General features: G+C 41.7%; 1 protein-coding gene across 2 annotated transcripts in view; it reads right to left on the reverse strand.

Annotated features, from left to right (window-relative positions):
* Positions 1–16,744, reverse strand: part of TAOK3 (TAO kinase 3) — an 82,210-nt gene that overhangs the window by 43,187 nt on the left and 22,279 nt on the right. For both annotated transcript variants that reach the window (XM_054082667.1, XM_054082666.1), the window contains exons 3-4: positions 3,283–3,381; positions 1,833–2,043 (exon numbers count right to left, since the gene is read on the reverse strand). In XM_054082667.1, the coding sequence (XP_053938642.1) occupies positions 1,833–1,952 (120 nt within the window). In that variant the 5' untranslated portion in view covers positions 1,953–2,043; positions 3,283–3,381. The remainder of the gene's footprint in view (positions 1–1,832; positions 2,044–3,282; positions 3,382–16,744) is intronic.

The following is a 16,744-nucleotide window of genomic DNA, read 5'->3' on the forward strand; positions in this document are numbered from 1 at the left end:
GTGAAGTTCCAGTTGTACCAACCTCTTGGGATCCCCCTGCCTGAAATGACTGAAAGGCCTCTACAAACACACTGGACAGAAATATCCACTTGCTGCAGTGGTTTTGACCAAACCTTAGTGAAAAGTTTGGCAGAAACAAGCACGTTTTCCTTGCAAAACCTCCTTTACACTGCCCTCATCTGCTTTATCATGCTTACAGATCTCTAACACGGACGTAAGTAGGTTGGTTTTGATGAAAACTTCTTCTGAAGTCAAACGTTGATCAACTTAGCTGATTTCAGGTCAAGCTTGCATCAACTTTAAAACCCCGTGAGAAGTGATGCATTTTTTTTTCTTAGCTTTCTGATACGTGATGCATCACTTCTTTCAAACAAGAAATTTCACGTTATCTTGCCAAGCCCTGGCAACAGCACACCGAAAACAAATCAGCTTGCAAAAAAAGGAGCTTAAACTGAAGTTTATACAAAACTAATCACATTAATCCACAATAGCAACAGTGACAAGATACAGATCAATGTGGTGGCTGGTTGTAGCAGTGCCAGTACCAATTTAAATAAAGAGGTCAAAGAGATGCGGCAACAGCATAACAATCCATGTCCTGCTTCTTCTTATGTATCTGAAGTCTCTTCCCTGTTCTTCACAATTATTTAGGAAGCCTTGTTCCTTTGAAGTTTTTTTTTGACAATCCCCATGGCAGAAATTCCTGTACCATTACTACCAGATGATAGATGGAGGAATTGTATGTTATCCCTCAAAAATGTATGTTATCTGACACAAAACATCAGGCTCCTCTTCTGTTCTAATAACAGTTCCAACAATGCCTCCATCACTTTACACAACTATAAACAGTGAACTGGAAGTACTTCACACTAGTTCCTGCCAGGTTCTGGGTTGCAGGTGTCAGGGCACTCATCTAAATACTTTCATGTCTGATATTCACAAATCTCAGTACTGGTGAATTCGATCTTCTGGAGGGGCAAGCTATGCTACCAAGCAGCTTTATTTCCCCTGTGATTTTTTCATGCTGAATTCTATTTTAGTTTCACTGATAGAGACTGCATAATAATTCTTTCCAAATACAGTGTTTTGGATTTGGCTTTAACACTAACTGTCAAAGCACTATCCTTCTCACTTTCCAGATTAAATTTTCTTCACTGTATCCACTTATGCAACACATCCTTCCCTTTTGAACTCATATTCCTCTTTGGACTTCATCTTTGCTTTTACCAGGTAAGCATTTGCTATAGTACAAGATGAACACTGGGACAAGGTGTGATGAGGGAAACAAAATGATATTTCAAAGATACCTCTAACTCTTAAATCATCACAGCAGCAGAGAAATCATCCTGAATGTAAACTGATCTGACTTCTGTGGTACCTTCACCCAAGCAGCCCCAATACCAATTCATTAACAAAGTAGCTTTTACCTCCAAAAACATTTTGAATCATTAATTTGCTAGGTCTATTAATTTGCAATGATTTACAAGCATCAAGTGGAGGATCTTGAAATACCAGTTTGGGAAATTAATTTCCAGCTGCTTAGATTCAACTTTCAGCATCAGACAGCACAAGATATCATGGAGTTAACCTGAAGGGCTGGGCACACTACTAAGACTATAGTCAACTGCTGCTACAAATGCAGCTGCAACAGCAAAGTGCTCAGGAGTGCTCCGGAAACGCTCGTTTTTTGAGATGTGTTATAAGAAAGCTAATACACACAAAGCACTGAGGGCTTGAAGAACACTCAGTTTTACAAATGCTGAAAATCTCCAAAATGTCACTTCAAATGGTTCCATTTTTCAAACAGGAGAATTGTAAAGAACTGTACTTACAAAGTAAACTGCTCCAAAACTTCCATGTCCAATTTCATGCAAACCCACAAATATTTCTTCGGGATCATCTTTGTAGAACAGGTCAGCTATTTCTGGGTCCTTTGGCACCCCTTTGCGCATGTTGAACAGTGTTATGAACTAGTTCGCGCTTTCAATTCCCAATCAGTTTCTTCCTTCATCGACAAAGTCATTCGTAGACAGCATTCAGCACCTGAGGAAAAAGTTCATCTTTAATCTGTTTCCTTTACACGTGTTTCTGTTCTTGCTTCTCTGCCAGCAAAATAAGAGGAAATACTTTCAGGAGCAATAAAGCTCACTATCATTTCCTTCAGCTGATTCCTTTTAATTACTTGTCCAATTTAGATACAGAGATTAGAACGTATTCAGAGTACAACAGCCCTGTCTCATACAGGAAGCGAGTGCTGCAGCTACAGTAAAGTCCACTTGAAGACAAGAGTCCTATTGCTAAGCAAAACATCCTGTGACAGGAGTTTGTTATTCTTCATGCTGCTCCCTTAATATGTCAGTTCTCAGACTACCACCATTGTTCCTCCTACTTTTCTCGGCTGTTTGTTTACTTTGTTTCTGACTCCCACTTGCCAGCTGGTGCAAATAGAAAAGTCAGCTTCTATTCCACAGAAACACTTCACCATCATATGATTTTTATTTATTTCTTTATTTATTTATTCAGTGCCACAGGATGGCCAGTGCTTCTGGACTGTGACAACTCCCAGGTCATGGAATTGCTTTTGAAAGATCCTATACTCTATCATGTAAGGCAGATCTTTATCTCTTTAACATCTTTCTTTAACATATGTATATAATTAGACAGCACCGAACTGAGCTGCACTTAAATACATACAACCCAAAAATTTTATTTCTGGGAAAAAAAACTCAAACACAAAAAAAAAACCACCCAAGAAACATCAAAAAGTCTCATATCAAAACATCCTGAAAAATCTGCACTGGTTCATTAGTCACTGGTGTGCAAAGCAATGACAGATGCCTCTCCCCATCTGCGCCCAAGTCCTGACGCCCAGCAGGTGATCTGCAGGTGAGTCAGCTGGAGCCGTTCCTAACAGTTTGGAACAAGTCTCAAAAATACCTCCAGAAATGTAGCTCAGCTCCTCATCCATCGAGAGACATCTTCTCTGTGCATAAAAGACTTCTGAAAATGTATGCTAAAACGGTCAGCCTACCTCACGATATAAACCAGCGTAAGATTTAAAGAGAGACCAGCTGAGCTTTAGCGATGGGATAAAAGTAAAACTAAAACACAGTTTAGGAGGTTTCAGACTGCAAGTGCCATCCAGACGGAATGATGAAAGCAGAGCGTGATGTTGGTCAGGGGCTGAGAGAGTCTTCTTGATGCAGGATGACAAGCAATAGAGCAACGAGCACAGCAAGCTGCCGCTCGTTAGAGGTGCACAAAGCACCTGCTGGAGCATACCTGAGTAACTGTGGCACAAAGCATGCTCTGCGGCTCAGATTCCTTCCAGCAGCATTGTCCTGTGCTCTTGTCCCCCAAGACTCTCTGCACTCTTCTATTCTGCAAACAAACGTCAGTAGTTTAGAAAAGTATTTTCAATCTCTTACTGTTTAATACAGAAAAACAGTACATCTAGAAAAGACCAGTGACTACCAAAGCAGCATTTAGAAGTGCAGAAAACAGGAGTACTGGCTGTAGATTCTAATGGTGTCTCTTTAGGTGAAGATATTTACTTCCTGTGTTCTATAGCCCTTGGGTTTGTTACGTATCACCATAAGATAGGAAACCAGGAAAAGAGGTAAAATGCCAAGTTCTTTGACTTCTTAAGCTTGCTGGGGCATGGAGGAGCATGGAAGTTTGCTCTCAGATTGCCTATAGAAAGGACAAAGCTTGCAAACCTGAGTCTACAATTTAGCTCAAGGTGTTGTATTTGATAACATATGAGATTTAAAGAAAGTCCAAGGCATTAACAAGTCAACCACTGCCAGTTTCCACTGGGGAGAGAATGAACAATGGAAAGGTGCAAAAGGAGGGCAAGCAGATCGACCCCTCAGCTAAGATCAGGTTGAGATCGCCGACAGGACAAGACTGCCTGCAGTCACCCACTCACTCCCTGGGAGGTACTTTGCCCTCACAGAAAAGGCTATCGTGCAGCTACATCCACAGGAAAAATGCTTCTCAAGTAAAGCATACTGCCATAGTTATACTGCCAAACCTGAATTAACACACACCTGAATTAATGACAAACAAGTTAACTCATCTTCTCATTTATTAGGATAAAAAATATACTAACAGAAGTCTTCCTGCTAGTAGCTAACATTACCAAGAAATGATATTTTTGTCTGCTGTTCTCAGAGCAGGGCAACACTATTGAGCTGTCAAAAAGCTATTTGAAGAGCTCCAGAAAAAGGATCTACAATGTTTAGTTTAAAACTAAATAAATAAATCAAAAAATCCCCCGAACAAACTAATAACAAAAGCCAGATGAATGAAATGATTATTCATTCTAAGCTGATCGACCTCACCCAAAGGTGCTATATTTACTACATGCCGGCAGACAGGGGCAAAGAATGCAGTATTTCAGGTCTGGCATTCCTCAGCCAAGTGAAAAAATCCACTTGGCTTTAGAACAATAACAACAAACTGAGGAAAAAAATAATTTATCCATCTCCAGTCAAATAACTTCTCTGCCATAAACAAAATCTGCGCGACTCTAATGCTCAACTATACATTAGTATTTAAAATGGGAAACCAAACGTCAATACTTAAAGTTCAGCCTTAAGTAAAAATGTCATTTTGCAACTGGGACTGACAGACACAGCGAGGCCATACGAGTAAGTCTTGCATAGGAAGGACTATTCTTTTCTACAGCAGCATTTGAGTCTCTGCACATTCTGAAGAGCTCACATGAAAACAGCTGGAATCACACTGACAGTGACTTACAGAAGCAACAAGTGATCCAAGATTTTCAGAGTTTGAGGTCAGCATTTTGTTCAGGTGAGGCTACTCGGAGTGCCTCAAACTGCCTCCCCAGAAATGAAAGCTCTCAGTCAAAAGTTAGGAGTGAAAATTCCTGCCTGGGAGAAAAAACTGCCCGTGCCCCATTTCTGAGATTCTGTAAGGGGCTAGAATCACGGATTGGTTTGGGTTGGAAGGGACCTCAAAGCTCATCCAGTCCCACCCCTGCCATGGGCAGGGACACCTCCTACTGGATCAGAGGCTCCAAGCCCCATCCAACCTGGCCTGGAACCCCTCCAGGGATGGGGCAGCCAAGACTTCCTGGGCAACCTGGGCCAGGGCCTCCCCACCTTGACAGGAAACCATTTCTTCCGAGGATCTCATCTAAATCTGCCCTCTTTCAGCACCCTCAGCACCATTCCCACACCCTACAGATGTCTCAGTTCCACCACTCCAAGAAAGAGCAAGCGTGTGGCTCGTCAAATGCAGTATGAATTGTGTCTCACAACACCACAGGACCCTTTTGAACGTGTACGGAAATATATAAAATTAAGTTTAGCTCCTGACTGCACCGTGGTACATCCCAAAACAAGGACAAAGTTTTCCACTTCAAGCAGAAAAATAAACTACAGGAAACAGGGTGGAACAGCAGTGGATTCCACTCCCAGGAGGAGCAATGTGCCATGGCTCATGTATTCATTTTTAGATTAATATTTCTGGGGGAATAATATCACACCAGAATTCTTTTTCCAATTCTTTTCCTTCACTGTTAAGAATCACTTTTCCAGCTAACATTCCATGTTATTTTCCTACCATATTAGCACTTAGTTTACCTTGATGCTTAAACCAGCCACACACAGATATCTGGTCTATAAATTCAAATGACTTACAAGTTTGCTGCCAGTGTATACAAAAATCAACTGTACTACAGCCTGTGTTTGCTCAAATTCATCACCAATTCCAAGACACTCAAAACATATTTCACTCGGGTCTAGAAGCAGCAACTCATGCCCTTTCTGAAAAAGTCTAAGAAGAAAAACAATCTGATCTGCGCGTAACACAAGCGAGAGGCACCCAGTGACCTTCAGCAGCAAAGACAAATATTTTTGAGCCTTTGAAAATGCTCTGCAGATGTCAGGATAGCAGAGGGTGGAGGGCAAGTTAGGGAATCAGGACCCGGTCTGCTAGGAGAGCTGGATAGCGTAACCAGAAGAGAAGCACCCAAGGTGCCCGGCAATCCTTAGCAGCCAGGACTCACGTGCTGGTTCCTCAAAAACTGCCTTTTTCACTCTGCTTTTCAAAGAAAGAACTTCCCAGAACATTCAAGTCAGTCACACACACCATTCTTATTAACATTCGCGTAATATTTGGATGTAATCACAGCTCATCTCTACCTGCAAGAATGTTTCTTTGCCAAGTACTCAACTCGGCAGTCGATGCTGAACACCACCCTGACACACATGTACTTTGATTCCAAATTCTCAAGCCTGCCTTACTTCATTTGGAGTTAACAAGATTACTCATGCTAATAAAACCCCCTGAATCAGAGCTTCACTGACTAAAGCGATCACTGTACACAGTACCCCTGGGATATGGAATTAAACTAATAACTCGCAGGTCTTATTCTAGATGCACACCTTCACTGAAGCAACTTATTTTCCTGATTAGGAGCAGCGGGTTTGCAGCAGACTTTGTCCCATTTGCAACATCTCCATGACCAGTATTTGTGTGTCAAAGATAAGACTATAAACTTATTTAAAAGACAACAAACATAATATCGGTGAACTTAAAGTCAGGAAACAGTTGTAGCCTTGGAAATGTTTCAACAAGAATGAAGTCAAGTGAAATGCCAGCCTTCCAAAGGAAACCAAACCAGTCGTGTTCACTGGAAAGCCAAGACGCACCAGCTACTGCAAGAAACTTAGGGACAGAAGACATGGCAGAATGCACATGCATCAGAATATATTCACACACTGTCCTTCTCCTGGCTCTCCAAACAGAATTTATGGCTGATGTATGAAGTTGTGTTGGGTTTATCGTTAGACTCGACGATCTTAAAGGCCTTTTCCAACCTAATCAACTCTGTGATTCTAAGTTTCAGTGACTGTGGAGCGATGATCAGGTGCTGCAGAGAGGAACCAGTGGCACTTGCACGCTGAAGGTGTCAAATAAAAAATAAATCCCACAATGTTTTAAAGACAAAATTATTAGGAAACTATGAATGTGTTAAACTCAGGTGATCGGCCCAACTGGGAGAGTCATCAGAAGCAGCAAACGAGAGCCAGCGCCTCCCAAGTCTTGCCTGCAAGTGGCATTTTAGGAATGAACTGAAATGAAAGGTGTGACAGAGTGTCGTAGTAGATGGACACTCATCTCTTCCAGGAAAGCCCTTTACAGTCCTTTTGTTTTGCTAAATATTGTAGTGTACTCAAGATCAGGAGGCAGAATATTCGAAAAAAAAAAAAAACCACAACAAAAAACAAACCCAAAAACCAACTTAAAACCTAAGATACTATATAAATAAATAATCAAAAATACGCTCTAAAACCAAATTAAAAGCTTGGGCTTTACTTTAAAAATCAAACAGCATCCTTCTTTGCAACAAGTGTGCAATGAAAAAGCAAAACCTCGCAGCAAGAGACACTGGGCGATGCTTCCCAATAATTTTCCAGTTAAATTTAAAAGAGTTCAATGAAAATATGTAATGCTCTTGTTTTGTTTAAGGATGATTAACACTATTGTATTTCTTCAACCAGAACCTGTATTTTATCACCGACTCTAGAGTGCATTATTAGGGTTTCGCAGGTTTATTTTACGAGATCAAAAGCTTTGAGTCATGACATGAACTTTGCGCAGTTAAAAAGAAGAAAGAAAAAAGCTTCTTGCTCTGAAGAACATTTCATAGTATTTCATCATGGCACCCTTGAAATAGTTCAGGAGTACATGTGGAAGGGAGAAAAAAATACATGAACCATTTTAAATCTTAACGTACATAAGCCCACATAGCATCATACTAAGAAATATGAATGCCATCAGATCTTCTCATCAAAACATCTGTAAAACATCATGTATGGGGCATGAAATTGAGGAAATTGCCTATTTTAATGAGATTTTTTTTTCCTGTGGCATTTTTATCAGGCTGTTCATCACGTTGCTTAAAAGACAGCGAACTCCAGACAATTATAAATTCATGAGTATTATGCTGTGTGCTACTCGGAGGCAAAAATAAGTCATCAAATTTGTTTATGAAAGTCTAAGGAGACACTGGTGCACTCAGAGTTTCCTACCTATTAATGTAACGGCTTCCAAAGAGCTGGATCCACTTTGGGGTTAAAGCTATTTATAGATAACGAGTTCACATTTTACCATCACATAATCAAGCAAAAAAAAAAGGCAGAAGCCAGATAAATCTATCCGCCTCCCTCTCCCGAGCGGCCGGGCTGACGCTGCAGTGGGAGCTGACCCAGTCCAACCCACGCGCGTCGCAATTCCAACCTGGGCCCAATCCTGATGGCACCGAAGCCATCACAGCAGCCACCGGATTCTTTACATAGTGGAGGTGTAATGAGGCTGCAAGCAGATCTCCACCTGCACTTCAGCCGCAGTTTTTCAGAGCTGTAGGAAGGGATTTTTGTAACAACTTCTGAACATTAAAAAAATTTCTGAGTTTTAAAAGCAGGTTTTACATCATTCCTTAGCTGGCACGACTTCAATTTGCCCCTTAGAGCAAGTCAGATACTGCAGAGAACAGTCAGACTTCACCGAGGTTAACACCTAATTACCCTACTGACCAGTTACTTTGTGCCACCCAGGGAAAAGGTGTGTTTTAGCAGAGGAACACACATATATTTACAAATGAAAAGCCTATGATACCATTTGGGACAAGAAGTGTTTTTGTTATGTATGTGCAGGACAACAAATTTAACACGGTGTGCTAGCATAGCTACGGGCTTTTGTCATAACACCGGCTGGCGCTGGAAAAGCAGGTTTCTATTTAAAAAACTGTTTATTCTCCTTTTGCCAGAAAATATAACTCAGATACTGATTTTCTGGAAGATACACCACAGTAAAACTGGCCAAAAAGCAAGTCACACAGTAGCTCCTTGACAAAAAGTTAAAAAAAAAGAGGCAAATTGCATGGAAAAAATAAAGAGAGACATTCTCTGGTGGGTCACGACGGTCAGAACAGATCAGAGCAAACCATACTGTGATTGATTTCTTTCTTCTGTTTGATGAGGCAGGGGAAGGTAAGTGTGAAGCGTGTTCTTCACCATTCTAAGAAAACCCACGGATCTTCATTATGAGCTCTTAATTTCTAAAGGAAGCACACTGCTCAGTGCAGCGTACGTTGTTCATCCTCCCCGGTGATAAGGTTTAGAGAGAAAGGCTCCGAATCCTGACCTCATACTTTCTCATGCGGCAGCAGCGAAGGCTGCAGCTCTCCCACGTGTTTCCCCAAGCTGTCAGCCCTGGCTGTGTTACACTTCCCTCTTGGTCCCCTCTTCTCTGCCCCACGAATCTCTCCCAGCCCCACACTTCTCCTTTTATAGACCTCCTTCCTTCCTGCCCCTCGGTGCCAGTCAGTGATAACCCTGTAGGAAACAGCCCTTCTGGCTGCTTGGGTTTATCATTCCGGCTCTGCCTGCCCTCCGTGACTCCGATTCCAGTACCTCGAGCTCTCTTCCTGACCTATTTAGAGGCAACCATTAACATGCAAAACAGGATTTTTTTTTCTATCCTAATAGCATTAAAAATGTCCTCATCCATTTCATTCAAGTGCCCACAGTCTGCATCAGGAGTGTAACCAAACAAGAAAAAGTCTATTGAAAAACACACAAAAAATTCAATTCTATCTGGGAATACTATTATTAAAAGATGACAAACTTAATCTAATGTGCACCAGCCAAGAGAGCATCAGTCATTGATATTACACAACTTAACCACTACCTTTCCAAGTTTATTCTTTTCTAGCATACACATTTTTTATGGCTCGTAATAAAAGGCACACACAGAAGTGAAATACAAATGTCTAAAGTCCAAAACATCATCATTATCATATAATAACTGTGTACAAGAAGAGAGTGTTTATTCTCCATCAAAAGAGGACTGGATGGCTGAAAATCAGGAAAGAAAAGAAGGTAGTGTGCTGATTTTATTCAACACCAAGAAAGAATTGGATCTGTTGGCGCAAGCCCAGAGGAGGCCATGGGGATGATTCAAGGGCTGGAGCACCTCCCGTGTGAGGACAGGATGAGAGAGTTGGGGTTGTTCAGCCTGGAGAAGAGAAGGCTCCAGGGAGATCTTTGAGCAGCTTCCAGTGCTGAAAAGGGGCTCCAGGAAAGCTGGGGAGGGGCTCTGGATCAAGGAGTGCAGAGATAGGACGAGGGGGAATGGTTTTAAGCTGAAACAGAGGAGACCGAGATAAGCTATTAGGCAGAAATGTTCTCCTGTGAGGGTGGGGAGGCCCTGGCCCAGGGTGCCCAGAGAAGCGGTGGCTGCCCCATCCCTGGAGGGGTTCCAGGCCAGGTTGGATGGGGCTTGGAGCCCCTGATCCAGTGGGAGGTGTCCCTGCCCATGGCAGGGGGTGGGACTGGTTGGGCTTTAAAGTCCCTTCCAACCCAAACTATACTATGATTCTATGAACTGGAAGTATCAGTTCAGCTGTCATAGTGCATACAAGACATGACGGTACCTCTCCTGATGGTAGCTCTTCTTTAGGATTATTTTAATCGTTCTGACAATTAGAGCCATTATTTAGGTGCAGCAGCCGCCACAGAATAAGGAAAGTATCCAATATATTTTTATCTGCTCAAATACAGTAAAAGATCCACAACGCCACCGTGCACCACGAGAGCATCCAGCTGTGCACAGCACACTAACAGAACGGTCCAACGGCCCCTTCTACAATCTCTTTCACAGTCCCTCGGTGTGCAGGGCAGGGATGGAGCTGTGCAGGGCAGAAGGACACATCAGGGAGGACACACAACAAGGGGGGCTGCTGTGACCCAGAACCCTCCACACGGATGTCCTTGTACTTCGTCCCTCAGAGGTTTTCAGGCCAATGCTGTCCGTGCTTTACGAAACACAGAAGCTGATAAAGCGAGAAACAAAACCTGTCCAAGGTCACCCAAAGAATACAGCAACTGAAATAAAACCAAGGTTTCCAGATTAGAAAGAGTTAGGGCAGCAATCTCACTGAAAAATCATCTGCGCGTGAAAACGAAAAATCATTTTTCCCCACCCTCACTGCACATCTCTCCACGCAAACAGGCACGAACAGCCAGGGGCTGGCACCGCTTTGCCTGCGCTGCCAAAACCCTCAAATGAGGCCATCGGACCATCCCCATTGGAGTTGCAGCCACTAAGACCTTCCAGAAAAGTGAGAATTTGGGGCCTCTTGTTTATCAGAACACAATGAATTCAGTACCTTACCCTGAAGCCTCCACACATGGATTTTCTGCTCACGAGGAGGTTCCTGGGCAATTACTGGAGATTCTGGCAGCTCCCTCGCGGAGCACTGCAGCCGCCCTGTCAGCAGACAGCACTGTTTGCCTGTAATTAATATACTGCTACCATCTTTTGCTAATTCCCTGTACTTGACAAGCTAAGAAAATAATTGTGCTGCTAATATGCTAATGTATAAAACACCAGGATAAAAATAATTGTCTTAAAGACAACACTGACATAAGAAATCCTGTATTCCCCAGCTTGCAGAGCAGGCTGCTGGGACAGAGAGCAAACCTCCAGTGAACAGCATCAGTTTGCAGCCAGGGTACAATCAGGAATGAGCAATGGTTCCTTACCAGGTAGGAAAACATGGTGGAGAGCACACACATTGGGCAAAGCAGAAAAAAATCAATATATCGACAAGCATATAAATAATAAGTTCCCAAGTCAAACTCTCTCAATATCTGGATAATGGAGAGGTCCAGGTCTGTGATTTCAGCCTTAAGACTTATTTTGTTGGGATTCACCAGGTCAGAACAGGCTCTTAATGTTGCTTTAATGCAGATTTTTAGCAGCATTAACTAAACCCAGTTTTAAATTAGAACTGGAGGGGTGAAAAAAAATAAAATCAGATGTTGAAGATTAACTCTGCTCAGTGAAGAGCCACATTGCGGGTCAGCTTGGAGCCTTCTTCAGGCAAACAGTTCTGGTTCCACTCAAAGCGAGCTTGGCACAGGCAGGCAGAGAAGAGAAATGGTGACCTGTGTTAGGATACACAAACTGGCAGTTACCCATCCCTTGAGCACACTCCCTCTTTCTTTTAAGCAGCACTGCAGTCATGGGAGTCAATATACAGTTTTAACCGACACTAATTCTCATCTCAAATAATCTATGCTCAGATCTCATTTTTCCGCTTGAAATTCAAAATGCAAGTTTCAATACTGCATCCTTACGTACAGGCATATCCTCAGATGAGTTTTAAAGTACTACCATTTAATATTTCAGAATGTTAAAAACCAGAGAGAAAAAAGTTACCAGTAAACAAAACCTACTCAGTGTCCTCAGGAAAACAAGATAGAAATGAGGGTAAAGTAAGGGATGGAACTAATCTTCTCGCAGGCAAAGAAAGTAGACTCCGTCTCCCAGGACCTACTGGGTCCTTTTAGGAAAAGGAGAAGGTACATCACCATGGCAACTGAGTATTTTATGAGATACTTAGCCGTGCAATATGCTGTGCTATGAACATAATGGATAAGGCAAGAAGCAGGGCTCTTCCAACCAAAGAGAAAAGCTTTTAGCAACAACATGGACTGCATTTCTGTTTGCTGTAATTTTCAGAACTACAACTGATGTTGCAAAAGGCATCATGGATCTCTGTAACAAATTATCATCAAGCATAAATTTAAAAAGCTTATTATGAAGCATAAATTAAATTCTCTGGTCACCAGGCCAGCTGATAGAAACATCTACAGACTTTGTCAATGGAAGAAAGCTGTTCTGAGGTCAAAGCTATTAACTGCTGACCCAACTTCTGTGCAAAGTATCTGCATCACATCAGGTAACCGCACATCTGCACAAAAGTAAAAGGTGACAGAATTTAGGAGGGGACTACAGGGACAATAGGGCACTCGATGTAGGTTGTGGTGACATCTACCCTGGCATTTGAGGGCAGGAGGGCACAGACAAGAGACGTTCAGATCAGAGACACCACTGAAATGAGATAATATAATAAAAAGGATACCAAAGAAATAAGACCATACCCTACACACTAATTCAGAACTATCTGTATTTCTGTAAGAGCAACACTCGACGCACTGATGTTGAAATGCATTCAATGGCAAAGAAGCAACAAATTCCAGTCTTATTGGTAAAGACTGCACAGGAAAACAGACCATTTAGAGCCTGCTGTAAGAGATGACTGAGTTTTATTTTTGCTCTAATAATAATTCACTATTTTGGATCATCACCAAGACAGGCAATTAGTTGTTTGCTTTAGATGCCTTCTCAAAACCAGCACTGAAATAGATTAGTACACATTAAATTTAACAACATGGAAGCGGTTTCAGTCACTTATCTTGTAGATAACATTCATTCATAGCAGAGGTGATGAAATCATCCTGTTAAAAGAAACCCAGCCAGGTTGGACACCATGATCTTAAAGGTCTTTTTCAACCTCAACGATTCTATGATTGTACGATTCTGTGATTGAGTGGCTCAGACCCCAGAGGAGTCAGAAGCAGAAGTGGCAGATGATACGCGTTTGTTACAAAATAAGGTAGCACACAGCAGTAGTAATATTTTTCAGCTACTCACACACACTACTGAATTTTAAATTAATTGTAACCACATAGGAAAAAGACCTGGGGGTTGCTGTAGCCAGCTCTCTGAAAACATCTGCTCAGTGTACACAGGCAGTCAAAAAGGCAACTGGAGTGTGGGGATGCATAAATGCAACGACAGAAGGACGTGGAAGAACTGTTCATGTCACAACAGAAATTAAGGATCAAAGATATCATATTACCCAAATATAGTATTCTCCATCAGATACATGAAAAAGGCAGCAAAAATAAAGCAGAAGGAGAAACAAATTAAATAGATGTAGGGGAAGACATTAACGTGAAAGTAAACTTGAAAATAAAGCCGGCTTACACAGGGGATAAAGAAAATGGGATAAGGCACAGAAAAAGGCTGTCCTTTCTTCTCTCCTCAGAGAAGAGGTAGAGCAACGAAAGATACCAAAAGGTAACAAATGTCAGCTTAAAACCACAACAGCTAAATCAGATAGATGGACATTAAAACATTATGTATATTTCTATACTGAATATAGAGAAAACTCTTCCCAATTAATTCACTCATTTATAGCACTAAATGCAAGGCTTGGAATTAAAAGCTCAGATAATTGCAGTGGAAAACAGAGAATGCTTCCACCCCAGCCAGAAGACAACCACGGACTGCTCAAGACCAGCATCAAAGCAAAACCCCAGAAGAACCTCCTTTATAGACAGGTTATTTATTATTGACCCCTCAACGGGCATTTGTCCCCGTCTCTGAGAAGATCAAGCTCAGCATCCTTCACAATAAGATACCAGTTTATCACACACACACTCCTAGCACCTGGGCACTGTAAGCACTTCCCTACAGAATTACTTCAGGAGTTCTCTTTTCTTCATCCATGATAAATCCCTGTCAGACCCCCACTGCAATCCTGCACATTTCCTCTTTCTATCACCTTCTCCATTCATTCCTTTAAAAAAATATTTGTACCATCAGACTCCAAACTTCTCAACTTGATGACTAAGGAAAACTGCTTTAAGCCACGTTTATTGCTCCTGATAAGAAAGTATCCCTGCCAAACTTTATAGTTCTATTTCGTAAGTTTCTTCAGTGCACTCTAATGATGTTAATATTGATTAACAGCTGAGGAGAGGAAATAAATCAAGAGTCTTTTTCTTCATAATTTCTGTGGCAAGTTCCCAGGGCAACAGCTACTACTCAAGGAAAGGAAAAATCACTTTTTCGTGTCGTTGATTTATTTTCTTCTAACAGAGAATTGTAGTTACACTTTCTAAAGCTCCTTGGAGCTCTCAAACTTATTCCAAGGATGTGCTAGGAATGAAAGCTGTCATCTGAAGCATGGTTACTATGGATAATACACTAATCAAAACCTCAAGCAAATCTCAATACTAGTCCTTATTTACTGGTTCCCACTGGCAAGCAGTTACATTTGACCATCGCCAAAGTTAAACCAACAGAAATACTGCCATTTAGCATCCCAGCACTCTGGGATCTCCTAATTTGATCTGGCCAACCTCTCCTGAGTGATGCACGGTTTGGAGCCGAGCAGTGGAGCCGCAGGGCAGCAGGCAGGGCGAGCGGCAGCACGATGGCTCACACAGAGGCACCTAGGTTCTCTGCTCCACCGCTGGCCTGGCTCGACTCTGAGCAGACACACCGCAAGGATCCCCGCGTGTATGCACCAAACGCATCTAGCTCTACCTTTCTTCTGGATTAGAACACGGCGCTTGAGTAGCTACGGCCTAGGGACTGCAAGAGAGACACAGTTAGGCATCACTTGACCACGCACAGCTTTGTTTATTTGGAAGAGCTACAATTAACATTACTTGGTTATACAATCCTTGTTTCTGTCCTCTGCTCTAGCAAGGCTGTCTTTGTGGGGAAAAAGAAGAAAAAAAGAAATTAAGACCACCAGGTACGGCTGGGCATCTTTAATTTTAAATTTATGCTACAGAGCTTGAGTTTTGACAGAAACTCTGTATTTTCTATTACAAAATCTTCCACTATGTTTTTCCGCAAACCTCCTCTTGGCAGCAATGATAAACAAAGCGGTCTTTGAAGATTGCAATGGAATGTCAGTATCATAAAATAATCTTAAATCGCATGCAATTAAGCCATTAAACTTCTCTAACGAAACCAGAATGGTCTTTTTGCTGAATAAAACATCTAAAGTTCATTCACTGATAGGATCTCGATGCCCTACTTGTTACCTTTTTAACCAGGCAAAGAAAAAAAGCCTGAATGGAGATTAAATAATACATGAGGTTTTTTTCTAGAGACAACTAAGCTTAACTGCTACAGTAAAGCTTTCATCACTAGTAATGTCTTTGCCAAGAGTATTGTCCCCTGCAGGCAATGCTGTTGGACTCAAATCAGAAAAAGTCAGTCATTTATGTCAGTCTATTCCAGTCCTGCTTTCTATTAAAACAGACCAACATCCTTTTCCCATTGTGACTGCTGGGTAAAATGTCTGTTTTCTCACAGTTCATTCTCCTCTGTTCATGACGCCAGATCTTCACCTGTTTGGGTGTGGATCCTCAGTTTAATTTCCCTTAAAAAAAAAATGTATCTATGGGAGATACCGGGATCCAAGACAACCACAAAACTCTACCCTTCACAATATTAGGGAAAATTCTTCAGAAATAATCCCATCTTTTTTTCCCCAAGTAAATTTATACAAGCACCTATACAATCATTTCTATCCTTTTATTACAGTTTCTTTTCCACTTAATATTATGCTATAAATAATTTAGCCTTTGGGGAAGTATGCATTGGGGAGGGAGAGCAGAGAAACGAGGTTTGAGGGGTTTTGATAAAGTTGTTAAGCAACTTCTCTATACATGAAAACCATCTCCTACAATAAAGAGTATCGGTCAACCTTCCTGCAGCTGCTGAAGCACTGAACATGCCCACAGGACAAAGCTTTCCTGCTGCTTGATAGTGTTCTGCACTGCACTGAAGGCATTCGTGCAGGAAAATGTCAGCGTTGATGAGGAAACACTCATGTCAGGATTCATAACAGGCTGACATACAAGATACTCATTTTCCGAGAGGAAGGGTCTCCACACTTGACCTCTGAGAGAAAATAAATATTATTTTGTTTTGCAGGTGGGAGAATTGTAAACATTTTGCAGGACTGTGTATATCACCACGGCCATTTTACCAGCTTAGCCATACCCACAGCACAGAAAAGAAACTGTTTTTTGGAGGGGGTACATAATTT

The sequence above is a fragment of the Cuculus canorus genome, chromosome 17, assembly GCF_017976375.1.
Source record: "Cuculus canorus isolate bCucCan1 chromosome 17, bCucCan1.pri, whole genome shotgun sequence".
Lineage (NCBI taxonomy): Eukaryota > Metazoa > Chordata > Aves > Cuculiformes > Cuculidae > Cuculus > Cuculus canorus.